Source organism: Pristis pectinata, chromosome 1 (assembly GCF_009764475.1).
Source record: "Pristis pectinata isolate sPriPec2 chromosome 1, sPriPec2.1.pri, whole genome shotgun sequence".
In the NCBI taxonomy this organism is placed as follows: domain Eukaryota; kingdom Metazoa; phylum Chordata; class Chondrichthyes; order Rhinopristiformes; family Pristidae; genus Pristis; species Pristis pectinata.
This window is the reverse complement of record NC_067405.1, coordinates 86,470,609-86,485,937: the sequence shown is the minus strand read 5'-3', so window position 1 is coordinate 86,485,937 and position 15,329 is coordinate 86,470,609. Positions and strand designations below refer to the sequence as shown.

Genomic DNA, 15,329 nt, shown 5'->3' with positions numbered 1-15,329 from the left:
ATAACGACTTCAGGTCGTTACACCCAAGCAGATCCCCATTTCCAAGTGCAGGAACAATGACAAGCTTGTCTTTCTCATTTGTTGTTTGGTTGATCTGCGGTTTAAAATTATTAGTTAGTTAAATGCTTGGTTTGTTGGCAGGTTTGTAGGGTTGTTAATAGTTGGTTTATTGGTTGATGCATCAGCTCGCGTGTAATATATTGCACTGCTCACGCACTGTATCACTAACATTTCAACGGCACACTAACTTCATACAAGCTTTTTGTTCAGAGAATAATTAGATTTGCGGCTTGTTGCTGTCAGCTTCTGTGGGGTAAGGAACATTTAAGAAACGTGACAAACGCAGCAGAATATTTTTTTTGTTCAAATACAATTTTAAATGATTAACGAGAACTATTTCCACAAAGAAAAAACGACGTCCCCAATAAGCAAAGACCAATCTCCCTACAGACTAACTTAATTTTTATTCCAGTTACAATGGCTCAAATGTCTTCTCACTGGAAACTCCTCGAGTCTCCGCGGACACATCATCGCTGGCCGTTGAATTCAGAGCGCTAATCTTGTACACGTTGATTACCTTGTCCTCGACCGTGTGAACAAGTTGGCAGTTGTAGTACCGAGGCAAAAGCTCCTCGTGGAAATAGATGGAGTGATTTCCTTTCCGTAACTTCGTTGAGAGGTAGATGATAGTTGGCCCTTTGGATAAGTGTAGCAAAGTCTTTAATAACAAGGGGTAGGTGAGGGAGATATACACTATATCCGAGCCCAGGATATAGTCATAGTCAGATGGAAACTCTAAGTGATTCTTGCCCCAGGATAGCGCGCAGACTTTTGTCCGATATCTGAAGTCGGAGGGGATATTGACAGAGACATTATGCTCTATTTGGCTCAATGCGTTCTCTTGGTCTGTGATTGTAACATCCCCACCTGTCAAAAGAAAAATGATATTACGCGCCCTTGTAACAAACATTAAGTTGAGCATCAATTTAACAGAGGAAGAAAGGGGTGATCCCTTACAGAACAAGTTAGCACTGTTTATTGGTATCACCTGGTTACAGACAGGATCCTGATCCGTTCTGTGGCCAGCGGAATGGATGACGTCTGCAGACGTCAGCCAGCCCTTCACAGAGTCATTGGCCCTACTCTTGTGTTGGCCACAGAAGTAGAGAGTAAGATTTATTCAAATTAACGTCTATTTTGCGTGCGGTGAACATTCATTTTACAATACTTAGCCTATTGGATTCAATGCACAACTCATAAACATCTGTATAACTTTGGAATATTTTGTCTTGAAATGGAAAAAATGTTACAGAGACATGGAAAAGAGCAAGAGTGTGAGAAAACCGACTAAATATCCCAAGGGATGCAAAAGGCACAGCAGTATACTCGCCTAATCTTTCTTTCTCACCTGTTCAGAAACAATTTGGGCGGAACAGTGGCACAGCTAGTAGAGCTACCGCCTCACATTGCCAGAGACCAGAGTTCAATCGTGACTTGAGTGCTGCCTGTGTGGAGTTCGCATGTTTGTCTTGTGACCGGATGGGTTTCCTTCAGTTGCTCCAGTTTCCTCCCACATTCCAAAGTGTGCGGGTTGGTAGGTTAATTGGCCACTGTAAATTGCCCCCAATGTGCAGGTGAGTGGCAGAATCTGGGGGGGGGGGGGGGGAGTTGACGAGGATGTGGGGAGAATAAAAAAGGATTAATGTAGGATTGGTGTAAATGGGTGGTTGATGGTTGGCACTGCCTCAATGGGCTGAATGGCCGTTTTCCCTACTCTACCACTCTGTGACTCCATGAATTTTGACTATAGGATCTGAGGATCAAGCTAAAATGATTACAGAGTATTTTTCTGCTACTGTAGGCATACATAATAAATCTTGCACAAATTATCTTCTCTTGGCAGCATCCAGTTACTGCTGTGTAGTTTGTCACTCTGTGGTTTAATTTCAGCAAGCGATAATGCCACAAAGCCCCTTGAATCTGTGAGAAGAACCAGCATCAGTGCATTTAATTACTTTGCTCAGATGGAAATTAAACTGATTCAGTGCAAACTAAACTGAGATGGAATCCCTCCCTGAGCTTTTTTTGAAAGTACCTGGGCAAATGTATTCTGTAGAATTCAGCATCCATCTGATCTTGCACATGGTGATAATAATTCAAATATTCACACTATGATTGGATTTAGGAATTTAATACCAGTCCATTCTAAATCATGTAATCAAATTCCACAAGCTTGGTGTTGGATTCTCAGAATATGGAAAACAATTTATTTAAGTACTGATATTATATCCCCAGCTGTCCTTGTCATGCATTTTTTTAAATAGGTTGCAAGTGTAGCGTTACTGCTGGTGTAACTGATATCTCCTTACTTGAAAATTGGAATTCAAAGATGATCCAAAAACGATTAAACTTTTCAAAGCTACACAAACCTCTGTGTGTGTGTGTGTGTGTGTGTGTGTGTGTGTGTGTGTGTGTGTGTGTGTGTGTGTGTGTTTGCTTGCAGTGAACACCAGTGTCAAACAAGACTACTCCATTGCCTCAACACTCTTCTCAACCTTTTCTTCCGGAATGTTGCATCTCACCCGCAACAAGTCAACAAGTTCCTTGGGAAGTGAAGCTAATCCTTAGAACTAATGAGAAGCTGTTCAACCTGTGGTTCCTGCACTCCAGAATGAACATCAGCCAAACCTCAATAGTTGAGCTGCAGTATACAGATGACTCTTGCAGTTGTGCACTCTTAGAAGCCATCATCAACCTATTCACTGAAAGATACATAAGAACATAAGAAATAGGAGGAGTGAGCTATCCAGCACCTTAATCTTACTTCATCATTCACCCAGATCATGATTAATCTTTAACCTCAAAGCCATTTTCTAGCACCATCCCCATACTCATTGATTTCCCTGATGCCTATAAATCTATCAATCTCTGTTTTTAAATAATTCAATAACTGAGCCTCCACAGCCTTCTTGGGTAGAGAATTCCAAAGGTTCATCATTCTTTGAGTGAAGACATTTCTCCTCATCTCAGTCTAAAATGGTTAATTCCTTATTCTGAGATGGTGCCGCTGGCCCTACACACCTCAGCCAAGGGAAACATCCTCCCATAGCTAAGTGGAAATCAAACAACTGCAGATGCTCAAACTCTGAAACAGAAATAGAAAATATTTCTGAACACTCAGCAGGTCAGGCAGCATCTTCTGGGGTCCCCCAAGTGTTCTCTACAACTTAAAGCCAACTTTTTCTCTCTTTCCCAGTTGTGACAAAAACATTAACTTTGTTTCTCTTTCCAAGGATGACGCCTGACGTGTTGAGTGTTTCTGGCATATTCTGTTTTCCTTCCCCTGCATCCAGCCTGTCAAAATGTTATAATTTTCAATGAGATCTTTTTGTATTCTCTGAGGATACATTATAGGTCTAATTAAATCTCTCCTCCATACAGCAATCCCACTGTCCCTGGAACCAGTCAGCTGAATCTTCACTGCACTCCCTGTAGGGGAAGTACATCCTTTATGTTTGTAAGGAGATCAAAGCTGTTAACAATACTTCAAATGCAATCTCACCATGGCTCTATACAATTGTAATAGGACTTCCTTACTGCGAGAATTAAACCTTCTCTTAATGCTAATATAGCACTTGCCTTCCTAATCAATTGCTGCACATGCATGTTGACCTGCAGTAACTTGTGTCACTATACAGGGACAACATGCAAACTCCACACAAACAGCACGAGAGATCAGGATTGAACCCAAGTCACCTGACCTGTGTGGCAGCAGCACTAATTGCTGCATAATTGTATCACCTAAGATGAGGTTCTAACATGTTGCACTGCCTGTATTAGATATGCCATGCAGGTTACATTTCTATACAGCTTTTGGAGTGACATTATGTCGCTGAAAATAACACTGACCTTGACAATGGCATGAAATTCTGTCTATATTTAGAGTGAATTTATGCTAAATTTCAAATATTTCCCCACATTACTAGTGGGGATGAAACACTCACAACACAAGTCTTTGATTGGCCAATGGACAATATTTAGCAGTATAAATACCTTCCAACACATGCAAACATATGGCCATTGGCCATATTATTTTCCACATTTACAACACAAGTTCATTGTCACCCTGTAGCTCACCAAGTAGGGCAGCGAGGATCCCCACGATTCCAGTGCCAGCCCCCAGTTCGATCACCTTCTTCCCAGAAAAGTTGATCTTCTCCCGTTCAAAGTACTGGCAAAGAACCAGAGCCTAGGAAACAGGTCAGGCATGGTTGGAACAAAGTCATTGTGAAAAGTGGTGCAAAGCAGTACAACTAACAAGTAGTGAGGGCAAGGAAGAGGGCACTGGTAGAGCCGTCTCCTGCAAAGAGGTAGAAATCCTGTGTTGGGAGCTGTTCTTACCTTGTCAAACTTGCGCATTTCCCAGTGGATTTAGAGCAACACAGACCCACTTCGACTGAAGGCACCTTCGGCAGTGGTGGGGTGAAGGAAGGGAGGGAGGGAGCGATGCACAAGAGACCAGCGTCACAACATCAGGACTGGAGGGGATGGGGGGGTGGGGGCGTGCTGCTGTTATGGGACTTAAACACGGAGACCAGTTGTTTAACCTTAAGGCCATTGTGGGTTGGTATGGATGACTGCAACCAATGTTGATGGGTTATATGGGCCAGATTTCATAGCAATTAATGACAGTAAAACCATTATTACTCCTGGGACATTACAGCTACTTATGTAGCTTACTAGGAAACTGCTTAAATTGCAGTCATTGATCCAGGTGATACTGTTTGCAATCAAGCTGAAATCACTTGAATGGGTGTGAATTTGAGGATTTTACTACATAGTGTGGCCAAAAAAATCCTGAAATTCTTAAGCTTAAGTGCATGTTCTAGCTAAGATTTTAATAGCAGACTAATGCCCTAGTTATTCTTAGCAAACTATTTCACCCTAAAAATTTTTGAATGTAATTTGCTTACATCAATATTTCAAAATAAGTGATAATAAACTTAATTCTTTTTACAAAGTTTATTATTTCAGCTTCCACCTCTGTCATGTGAAAGTTCAAATATTTGTAATATTTAAAAATTTAATTAAAATTGCTTCCTGGTTTTCTGTGTGAGAATTCTTTAATGTTATTGGCTGCAAAGCAGTTTGATGACATTATTGGTGCTGAGCCCAAGGATCCCAACAGTAGCAGGTGTTGAGAAAAGGAAAGTCACTTTTGCATTGTGGGGAACATTTGGAGTTCAACTGGAAATGTTGCCGCTGACCGCAAATTGTGGGGCATGATACAAGCAGCAGGGTTTTAGGTAAGGTGGGATTTCTGGAGGACAGGAGGATAACAAGGAAAGAATTGAAAGTGAGGGTAGGAAAGAGGAGGGAAATAGTTTTGAGGTACATCAAAGCAGTCTTTCATGATGAGGTAGAGACTCAGTTTACGGGTGCCAAGATTATGAATTGATTGCTTCAGTCCAGGCAATGGCCAGGATGGGAGCAGAAATCACTAGCCTGGGCATAAGGAAGCACGGTAAGCTGGAGCACACAAAGCCCGTTTTCTTTTTATTCAACCACCGATGCTTAGGATATATTTGGCAGAGTTCATGGAGCTGGAAGATATCAGTGTGCACACAAGGAGAAATTCTAGTCTGTGCCTTGATGCATTGGTTCCCTTAGTGGTATGAATACTGGATGTCACTTAGGTAAGGAACTGATTTTTAGCCATTAATTTCATTTGAATATGTGCTTTGGAGGGCATGAATAGAAAATGAGATGTAATGTGTGCAGCAAGGACAAGCACCACCCAGTTGCTGGATGGCTGTTGCAGGAGACAGTATGGTTGAACATGTGAGGTCAATAAGAATAAAGAATCATAATACCCCCTAGATGGGTCAAAGGCACCAAAGTTGTGATTCCAACTTTCGTTAAGACAATTTTAGTGTTAAGTGAGGGACTGACAGATTGGATCTGGGAGGCAAATGCATTGCTCAAAGACCATTGGGGAGGAATTGAGATTGGATTATCAGGTAGTAGTTTGGAGGATTGGTGGGCATTTTTAGGATGGCGATGATAAACTGATCATGCTTGAAAAGATGATCTATTTACATGGTCATAAAAAGAAGATCAGGGGTTCTATTCTTAGTCTGTGCTCAATTGCACTAGGACTGGTACCCTGCTCCTGAACACGCTGTAGCTGGTGAAAGGAAAAACAATGAGGTGTCTTATTCAATCAATGATAGACACAGAAATGTGCACACAGGTGGGAGTTTAATCCTCAGGTCAATTCAATTAAGAATGATTTCAGAAAGCATTCTTTTTCTACAAAGAATAATGGTGCTCTGGAATTCTCATCCAAAAGGGAATACTTATTGTGTCAACTGATATTTTTCAAGAAGGAGGTGACTTTTTTTTAGTTTATGGTGTTAAATGATTGGAGAAGTGTGAGATAAGTTACTGAAGAGCCACAATCTTACAAAATAGTGGATCCTATCCTAGGGGACAAATGGACTACTTGTTTTCCCATGTTGCTAGGAGATGGTGAGACAGAGGAAGGGAATGAGTTGGCTGTAGTGTAATCCATTTACTACAGTCACTTGAGTATAAGCAATAATACAAGACAGTCTTGTCCCCAGCACAAACTGACTAGGAAGGGTCCAGACTCCATCCGCATGAGAGATGACCGAATCCTTTACAATAATGGAACATAGGCAAAGCTTTTCATTAACATTTTAAACATGACAGAATCACTTTCTCTTGTCCAACCCATGGGCTGACTTACGGCTTCCCAGATAGAAGCAGAGAACTCCAAATTGTTGCCGTAGTGTTGACTGATGTTTAGAGAGTGTCCACAGAATTTGAACTGCTTTTCCCTTCGGAGGGGTTTCATAAGTAGCCAGTCAAGCGTGAGATAATTGCTACCAGAATTCCCTTGACGCTGGTTTCCTGCCATCTTCCCCAAAATTCCCCTGAAACTTCCCTGATTTTTGGCTGTTCCTTTCTGATCACCAGGAAGATCCTGACCAGATGCCTTTTCCTGGTCTGGATCATTTGGAGTTCCACCTATTCGAGCCTGCCTGATTGAAAAAGAAAGATTTTAAGAATTCTCACCTGGAGCAAAATGTTTACACAGAAACCATTGGTAGGAAAATATCACCTGGTCTATAAAGCCTGCCCAATATTCATGCTCATTGTGTGTATCCACTTCCTTCCCCACTCACAGGAACAGTCATGTGAACTCTTGGAGAAGACAAAAAGTGGCAGTGGAAATAGAGCCAATAACAGAAAATGCTCTGGTAAATGCCTTTCTACCTCCCTTTGGCTATTAAAATCAGTACAAAAAATTTAGTTTTATCTTTTATGATATGTGATATCATGTCTGCCTCAATTAAGAATGAGCTTGGTTCTCCGTGGAAGGCATGCAGAGTTACCAATCATGCTTTTTCAAACAACTGTGAGTAAAAAGGCCATAAACATCCCAATCTACATCCATTCAAACCTAATTTAAAATTGTATCCCAGGTCCTGGTCTATTCATGACCTGCACTAGGCATTTTGCTTTTCAATAGCTATGCTATCCTGTCCATTATAGCCCTCCAGTAGAACATGAATAGATCTTATGCCAACACAGCAATCTTCTAATAAGTCTTCTTTTGATTTTTTGTGAGACCATTAAAACAAAACTGACAGAAATGTGAAAAAGCATACTTTGATTTATACAGAATGACTCTTTTAATACAACATTATACTCTGTTTCTCTAGAATTACTGGTCACGCATCTTTGAGGATGCCTTATATCAAAGTGAAAGAGGAATCCAAGAGAGGCAAGAATGGAACAGGCAGCAGCAAAAGAGGAATAGAAGACCACAAAGGCCAAGGACAAGGATCCAAAGATCAGAGGCTCCTTATCAAAGCAAGCTGTAGGACAATGTGGGTAATCAACAAGTACAAAAATATAATCAGAAATCAAAGGAAAGCAAAGGCAGAAACTTTAGATGGATTCTGCTCCAAACCCCGAGATCTTCAAAGGCAGGAGAATGAGAATGAGGTCCAAAGAACAGAGACCTAGAGTCGAGTCAAAGGTTCTGAGAGGATCATCCAACAGGGGGCATGAGCAAGTCTGGGAGGAAAGAGGGTTGGGGGGAACCAGAGAGGAGGGTTTGAGGGGATGGTGGGAGAGAATGAAGATCAGGTTCAAGAGAGTCGAAGGGGAGGGTCTGAGGGTCCAAAAGGAAGGTGAGAACCTCCAAAAGGAGGAATAGAGAGTCCAAGGCGGGTAGATGGGAACCAGTTGGATGGAAGGTTCAGCACTGACGTTCAGGCAGTACAAATCTCTAAAGCTCTCTGGAATACTTCTGCTGTGCCCAACAACCAAACTCTGATTAGGACTTCCTATAAACATCCGCAAATAGAGCAAGACTCAGTGAGCAATAATTTTAAGAGGCAGAACCCCCAGCTTGTACCACACATGCCTCTTTATGTGGATAATACATGCGGCACCTGCACTTTCCAGCCAAGAGAATAATTAGTCTTCTTCTCCACCTCACAATGCTGTGTTCCACGACTCAGCTATTAAAGGAATTAAATATACTGAATTATTATTTCTTGGTGACTTAGCAGATCCTTCCCTGTGCACTACACCCCATGTCCTTATCTCTAACTTTTGGTTCTCCAAGTGCCCCCCTTCATTCCCGAATAGGTTTGTTTTGCATAAGGGAAATGAGCTACTTTGGGCTAATGTGTTCCTCCTTCATCTCAATTTGTGATGTTGGAAGCCTATTTCTGAACATCATGGAACATCTGTGTATTAATTGGGGATCTGCATGAGTCCATTAAATTGCATGCAGTTCAGGCACTTGGCAAACTTGAGGTCCTGCTGTGATAGCAAGTGAAGGAAGTCAACAGTAACATAATTCTGAGGTTTGCTCCATGGAAGATGCTGAGGACTGGAATTTAGAAAAATCCCCCATGCCAATGCGTAACTAATTTCACGTATTGTTTAGCCTGTAGACTACCCAATTGCACAAATTCAGATAATAATAATCATGTAATAGATATATCCTCTTTTGGCGTAGTATTTGAATATACAAATCCATCAGTTTCTTCTGCTTATAGTTACATATGAAATAAAGATGGAAATTACATTCAAAGGAAATATTGGGCCCTGGTGTATATTTCACAGTCTCCTCATGAGCCCTTTTACAACAGTCAATTTTTCACTGTGTGGCACTCTCCCTAATGGTGGCAAGTGATTTGTTCAATTGAAGTCCTTCAGATTATTCCCAACGAAAGAGCATGAATAGCACTGAGTAATGATGGACACACATTCCTTGGTGTCTTTCGATTAGGCAAAAGGAAAGTAGCAGTAGGGGCAAACTGTTGTATCTCTAGGGCACTATTGCACATGTAGAGTCCCACAATTTATCTGTGCGAAAAAACTGAGGTCTTTGTGTAGAGCTCTTTTAAGCTTCTTTCTTTATTTTAACAGGAGAGCCAATTATGTGCTCAGAAGATCATAGATAAGCACACTCAGCTTCCATTATACAATAGTAGGGTCAGAGAAAAGCACCCTGCACTCCATTCCACAACATGCTTCAACTGCAACCTTGGAAGTATGCAGTGTACATACACAACCACTTTTCCTATACCATCATCACAAGACTTCTAACATTCGTCAAGCTTTGAATTGCTACCTCCTGTCCACTATCAACTGGATTCAGGGTCCTCTGATATATCACAAGATGATGATATTCCTTATGCTTTTGTTCTGTCCAATGACTAGATTAAGGGCCCAGAGGTGAAAGATAATCACTTAATCATACAACTCAGTTCAATAGGAAATCTATAACAAAAACTATCCATTATGATTCAGTTATCATTTCAATGACTAATATGGTTCTACACACCACCTGAAACAAAATTAAAGAAAGAAAGTTGTGGAGCAATGTACCTGTGGTAGTGTCAAGGACATTAAGGTCTTCACCTCAGCTAGCTGTTGATGGAAGATTTGAGAGACATGAAAGAACTGAACACTGAGATTTGAGTACCTTGCTTCCAAGTTGGATCTCTCCATTGTTGTCCACACTGGACTCCCCAAATGGTCATTCTCTCCTTACACGGAGATATTAACACCCTTTGGCTTTATTCAGGACAGAGGGTAACATGGTTTTAGGTCAAAGTTGCAACTTGACACCCTATTCTCACAATCTAAGACCATGTGATTGAAAATCAAAAGCTAGGTTCTGGCTGGATTTCTTGTTAAGTGTCCTGAAGTAACTTATTGTCACTGTCTTCATATGGAGCAGTTGATTATCTACAGCCAGTCTTTTTATTTTGTCAAGAATATGCTGGCTTTCTGTATATATTTAACAGCATGAGAAATAGGGATAACAAGTAGGTAATATGGTGCCGTAATTCCACACAGTCAATCCGTAAACCCAAGGGTAACTCTCTGCCTCAGATCCTCTTTCCCAGCCAATCTCGACACTCATTTCCCTCACAAGCAAAACTGTCATCTCAGCCACGCAGACACATAATGACAGAGCAGCTGTTGTCTTCTGGTCCAAAGGTTCACGACCCGTGAATGAAGAATATTTCTACACTTCTTTATGACCTATTCAAGATTCTGGCAGGGCTTGATGGGGTAGATGCTGAGAGGATGTACATTCTGACTTGAGATTCCAGCAGTGAGAATTGAGAGGCACAGTGCCACTTCTTTGAGTCCATTCAACTATTCTAACCCATGCTGGCTCTCAGAGCATTCCCAACCATCTTTTCTCCCCACATCCTCATCAACTCCTCCCATAGTCTACCACTCATCTAGGCACAAGAGGCACTTTACAGTGGTCAATTAACCCACTAACCAGCACCTCTTTGGAATGTGGGATGAAACTGGAGCATCTGCAGGAAACCCACACACACAAGGAGGATGCGCAAACTTCACACAGACAGCACCAGAGGTCGGGATCGAACCCAGTTCACTGGAGCTGTGAGGCAGTGACTCTACTTGCTGTGCCACCGTGCCTCTCAATTCTCACTGCTGGAATCTCAAGTCAGAATGTACATCCTCTCAGCGTCTACCCCATCAAGCCCTGCCAGAATCTTGAATCTTTCATTGGAATTAGACAAGTTCCAGTGAGTGTATGTACTTTCTACTCACTTAACATCACATTAAATCCTGCAACCCAGGAATCAGGCTGGTGAATTAATGATGCTCTACTTCCTTCTCTAGTTTACCAACCCAAAGCTGTGTTCCATGTATGGCTTCAGCAAAGCCTCACACAGTCAAAGTAAAACTGAAATATATTTGTACTTCAGTCTCTTTGACATCATACTAATTGCCTTCCTCTCACTGCACAATGGCTTTCAATATCCAGTGGTCAAAGTTGCTCAGATTCCTCTGAACACCATTTACTAATAATTACTACAGTAATATAAAACTTAGTCCTTTTGCAAAAGTGAGTCACTTCACTTTTCGCCACTCTATATCCCTTCTCCCAACTACTTGCCTACTCATATTGTCAGTCCATATCCTTTCACGTCCACCTTTCCCATCTTGTAGGCATCAGCAGCAAACTTGGATACCTTACACTTGGTCCCTTCATCTAACTCATCAATATGAATCATAAATAACTGAGGCTTAGCCATTGATCCTTCTGATCCAGTAATAGGCTGCCAACTTGAAAATAATGAGTTTATTTTCACTCTGTTTTCTTTCATTAAACAATCCTCTATCCATTTCCAAATAATACATTTCTTCTGACCTTATGAGCCCTTATTTTGTGTAACAATCTTTCATGTGGTACCTCATCATAGGGCAGGCACAGTAGTGTAGCAGTTAGTGTAACGTTATTACAGCGCCAGCGACACAGGTTCAATTCCAGCCACTGTCCGTAAGGAGTTTGTATGTTCTTCCCGTGTTTGCGTGGGTTTCCTCTGGGTGCTCTGGTTTCCTCCCACATTCCAAAGACATATGGGTTAGGAAGTTGTGGGCATGCTGTGTTGGTGCTGGAAGCGTGGCGACACTTGCGGGCTGCCCCCAGAACACTCTATGCAAAAGATGCATTTCACTGTGTGTTTCGATGTACATGTGACTAATAAAGATATCTTATCTTATCTTATCATCTGATGTCTTTCAACAATCTAAATGCACAACAACCACTGGCTCTCTTATATACCCTGGTTATTACAACCTCTTGTATTTCATTAAAAGATTCTGTCAGGTTTTGACAAGATAGAAAGCTTCATTTTCAGAGCTATATTAACTCTATAATATAATATCGCCCAAAGTGCTGTTACCATTTCCTTAACAATGGATTCTTGAGAACTAATGTTAGAATAATCAGCTGTAGTTTCCCATTCCTCTTCTGCTTCTGTTTCAAATAGGAGTGTTACCATTAGATAAAGTTTCCACAACACAATTTATAGAATATCTGTCTGGGAAATCCTGCTGGGACTGGCTTTCTCCACATGAAACATTCACGAGGAGGATTCTGTTGGTCAGTAGTTACAATCAAATAATACTTCCAAAATTTACATACTCAAAGATAGTCATGATGATTTGACTGGGCTTGCAAGCTGGATGAACCACTACAAATTTACCTCCTTATCATACACTGAGGTCAGAGGAATACATACCAAGTACTTTTAAAATTTCACACTTGTTATTTTGATGTCATGGATTAAGCTCCTGTTTGAGGCTCTGCTCTGACCATTTCCTCCCTTTTGCAATTGCTCGAAATTTCCTCAAACTTGATTATCAGTGGAGATGAGGTATTTTGATTCCTTAGTTCATTCTAAGTTCTTTGCTAGGCAATGGATGATGAGAATATGGAATTTTGCTTAGAGGCATTTTTGACTGTCATGCTTGCAGGTTGGGTTAATTCAGCTCATGGGAAAGGATTCAATACACTGGACTATACAAAGGCAGCATTTTGAAAGTGATCCCCTTCAGTATCCATTCTCTTTTCTTGTACTCTGATCTGAGTTTGGGTTGTACTTCAATTAAAATCAAATGGTACTCTTCAAATCCCGAAATATCAAGACACTTGCCCAGTAATTCTTCATAGATGGAAACAGCAAACAGTCCAATACACCTAGTTAGTATGCATTGGATATAGATCAGTCTGCCAAAGGCAAGTTATTTTCTCCATGTAAAAATGTGATCTCCTCTTTCAATCTCTAATTCTAATGTTGCTGGCAGTAAGCAACGACTTGCATTTGCCTTTAAAGTAATAAACACTCACAGAAGTATAATAAAAAAGTTGTGAAGTAAGGAAATATCAAAATGGTTGATGACCAGCTTAGTCAAAATGGCAACTATAAGGATAGTCTTACAACATTGCAGGAAGGCAGGAGGAAGTAAAAATAAATCAATAACCTACATACATAACACCTTTCACAAACATAGGATGTCCCAAACCACTACAGTTCTCAAAATATTCACAAAGAGTAGTCACTGTTGTGACATGGGAAATGTGGTTGCTGATTTGCTCAAGAATCTCAAAACAGCTGCCTCAACTGAAGTACAGGACCTTGGACAGAGGAAATTCCTTTGGTACTGTGCTTTTCAGGCTAGGTTGCAGGGTTCAAGTCTCTGGACTAGGACTTGATTTTTTTTTGTTTCCCAAGAAGAGCTCTATCCATCAAGCCAAGGATGCACAAAAGACATGCTAGAGCATAGGACCTATTTGATTTGAAGTACATCCAGTGTTTGTGGAGAGGCAGCACAATGGACCAAACTCCAAGAAGCAGAGAATTAGGGGGAGTAAATTGTAAAACTCACAGCAAAGTACCATTCACCACAGGTATGGCACAGTGCTCATGGGCAGTTTAGAGTTTATAAATCATTGTGTTGGATGCTAGTTTGGCCTGGCTAGAATGCTGACTGTATTCAGTTATGTTGCTGGCCAGTACGCTTTTTGGCTTACTTACTATGATCCAGAGAGAGGCTATTCAACCCATCAGTATCCACGTCAGCTCCCAGCAGACCAGTCCCATTTTCCCTCTTCTTATTTCCCCGTAACCCTGCAATTTTCTCACAAGCACTGATCAACTCTACCTTGATTCTTTCGCTGGTTACCTATGCTAAGAGGTAATTTGCAGCAGCCAGTTAACCCAGCAGCATGTTTGTGGGAGGAAATTGGTGCACCCAGGGGTAACCCACACAGTCATGGGGAGAACATTCAAACACTGCACAGACAGCCCTCAAGGTCAGGTTCAAACCTGTGTCGCTGGAGCTGCGAGGTTGCAGTGCAAACTAATTTTCCACTGTGCTAATATAAACATAGAAACATTTATCTAAAATGTTGCATCTGGAAGCATTTATGAAAAAGTATGGGGCTTTGTAAGCAAATATATGATTCTGCCAAGGATGGCCACAAATTATGTACTAAGTGACAAGCTAAAGGCAACTGACTAAATAGCCCACAGCAATGCTGAACAGGTGCTGGATATATTTATAGACACAAACAGCTTCTATTTTTGCCCAGTGTTTGGGTGACCTATTGACCGTGGAACTATGTTGATTTATTTAGCCGATTTATATTCCTCTAAAAAAAAACAAAAATATTTTCCAGATTGTTTTGACTCTGTGACTAGAACCAAAGCACAGCTTACTTGATATGGTTGTGAGCTGAAGTGTTAGATGATAACTAGTTGCAGCACTGTTATTCAATGATTTTCTAAATACTTCCCAGAAATGGTGATTTACATCTAATCTGGAATGTGAAGGCATCTGGAAGTATCTTCCAATTGTCTTGGTTTGCCCAGTCCTTAAAGCAAAAGGAATACCATTTCCTTTTCTTCTCCGAAAACATTATCAGAATCACCTGAAAAGATATCTCAAGCCGTGAAAGATTTTACCATTAACTTTGAATGGCAATTAAGTTATACCAAATGCATATTACTATACATTGCAACACCCTGGCTCAGATGGTGAGACACATACAAAGGGAAAGGATTAAGCATTTGTACAAAACCATGTTACATGAAGCATGCCATTCCTAGAGCTGATTCACTTTTTGTTTGGACTGTTCTACCAGGCTGGAAAGCGTAATACCCAGCAGGGCTTCAGAAAGTTTCCCATTGATATCCAATGCCCAAACTTCAATACTTTCAGGCTGATTTTCAAGTCAGAGTAGAAGACTGTGCCCAAAACCATTGTTGTCATGTGGCAGCCTGCAGTATATGGACTGATGGACCGCTATACTGCCAAATGGTACACAATGATTGCTGGATCTCACATGTAAAAAATTCCCACTTTGCATGCGAGGGCCACAAGATCACCACAACAGGCCTTACCTGGAGGTTTGAGGACTGTTTCAGTGTTAAAGGCTGACT

General features: G+C 41.1%; 1 protein-coding gene across 1 annotated transcript; it reads right to left on the bottom strand.

Annotated features, from left to right (window-relative positions):
- Window positions 1-472: 472 nt before the first annotated feature.
- On the bottom strand, window positions 473-6,943 carry LOC127569293 (EEF1A lysine methyltransferase 3-like). The gene is made up of 3 exons (XM_052013839.1): window positions 6,773-6,943; window positions 4,138-4,249; window positions 473-927 (listed from the first exon to the last, which is right to left on the bottom strand). Exons 1-3 carry the CDS (start codon window positions 6,941-6,943, stop codon window positions 473-475), a joined length of 738 nt encoding a protein of 245 aa, XP_051869799.1.
- Between the last annotated feature and the right edge of the window lie 8,386 nt (window positions 6,944-15,329).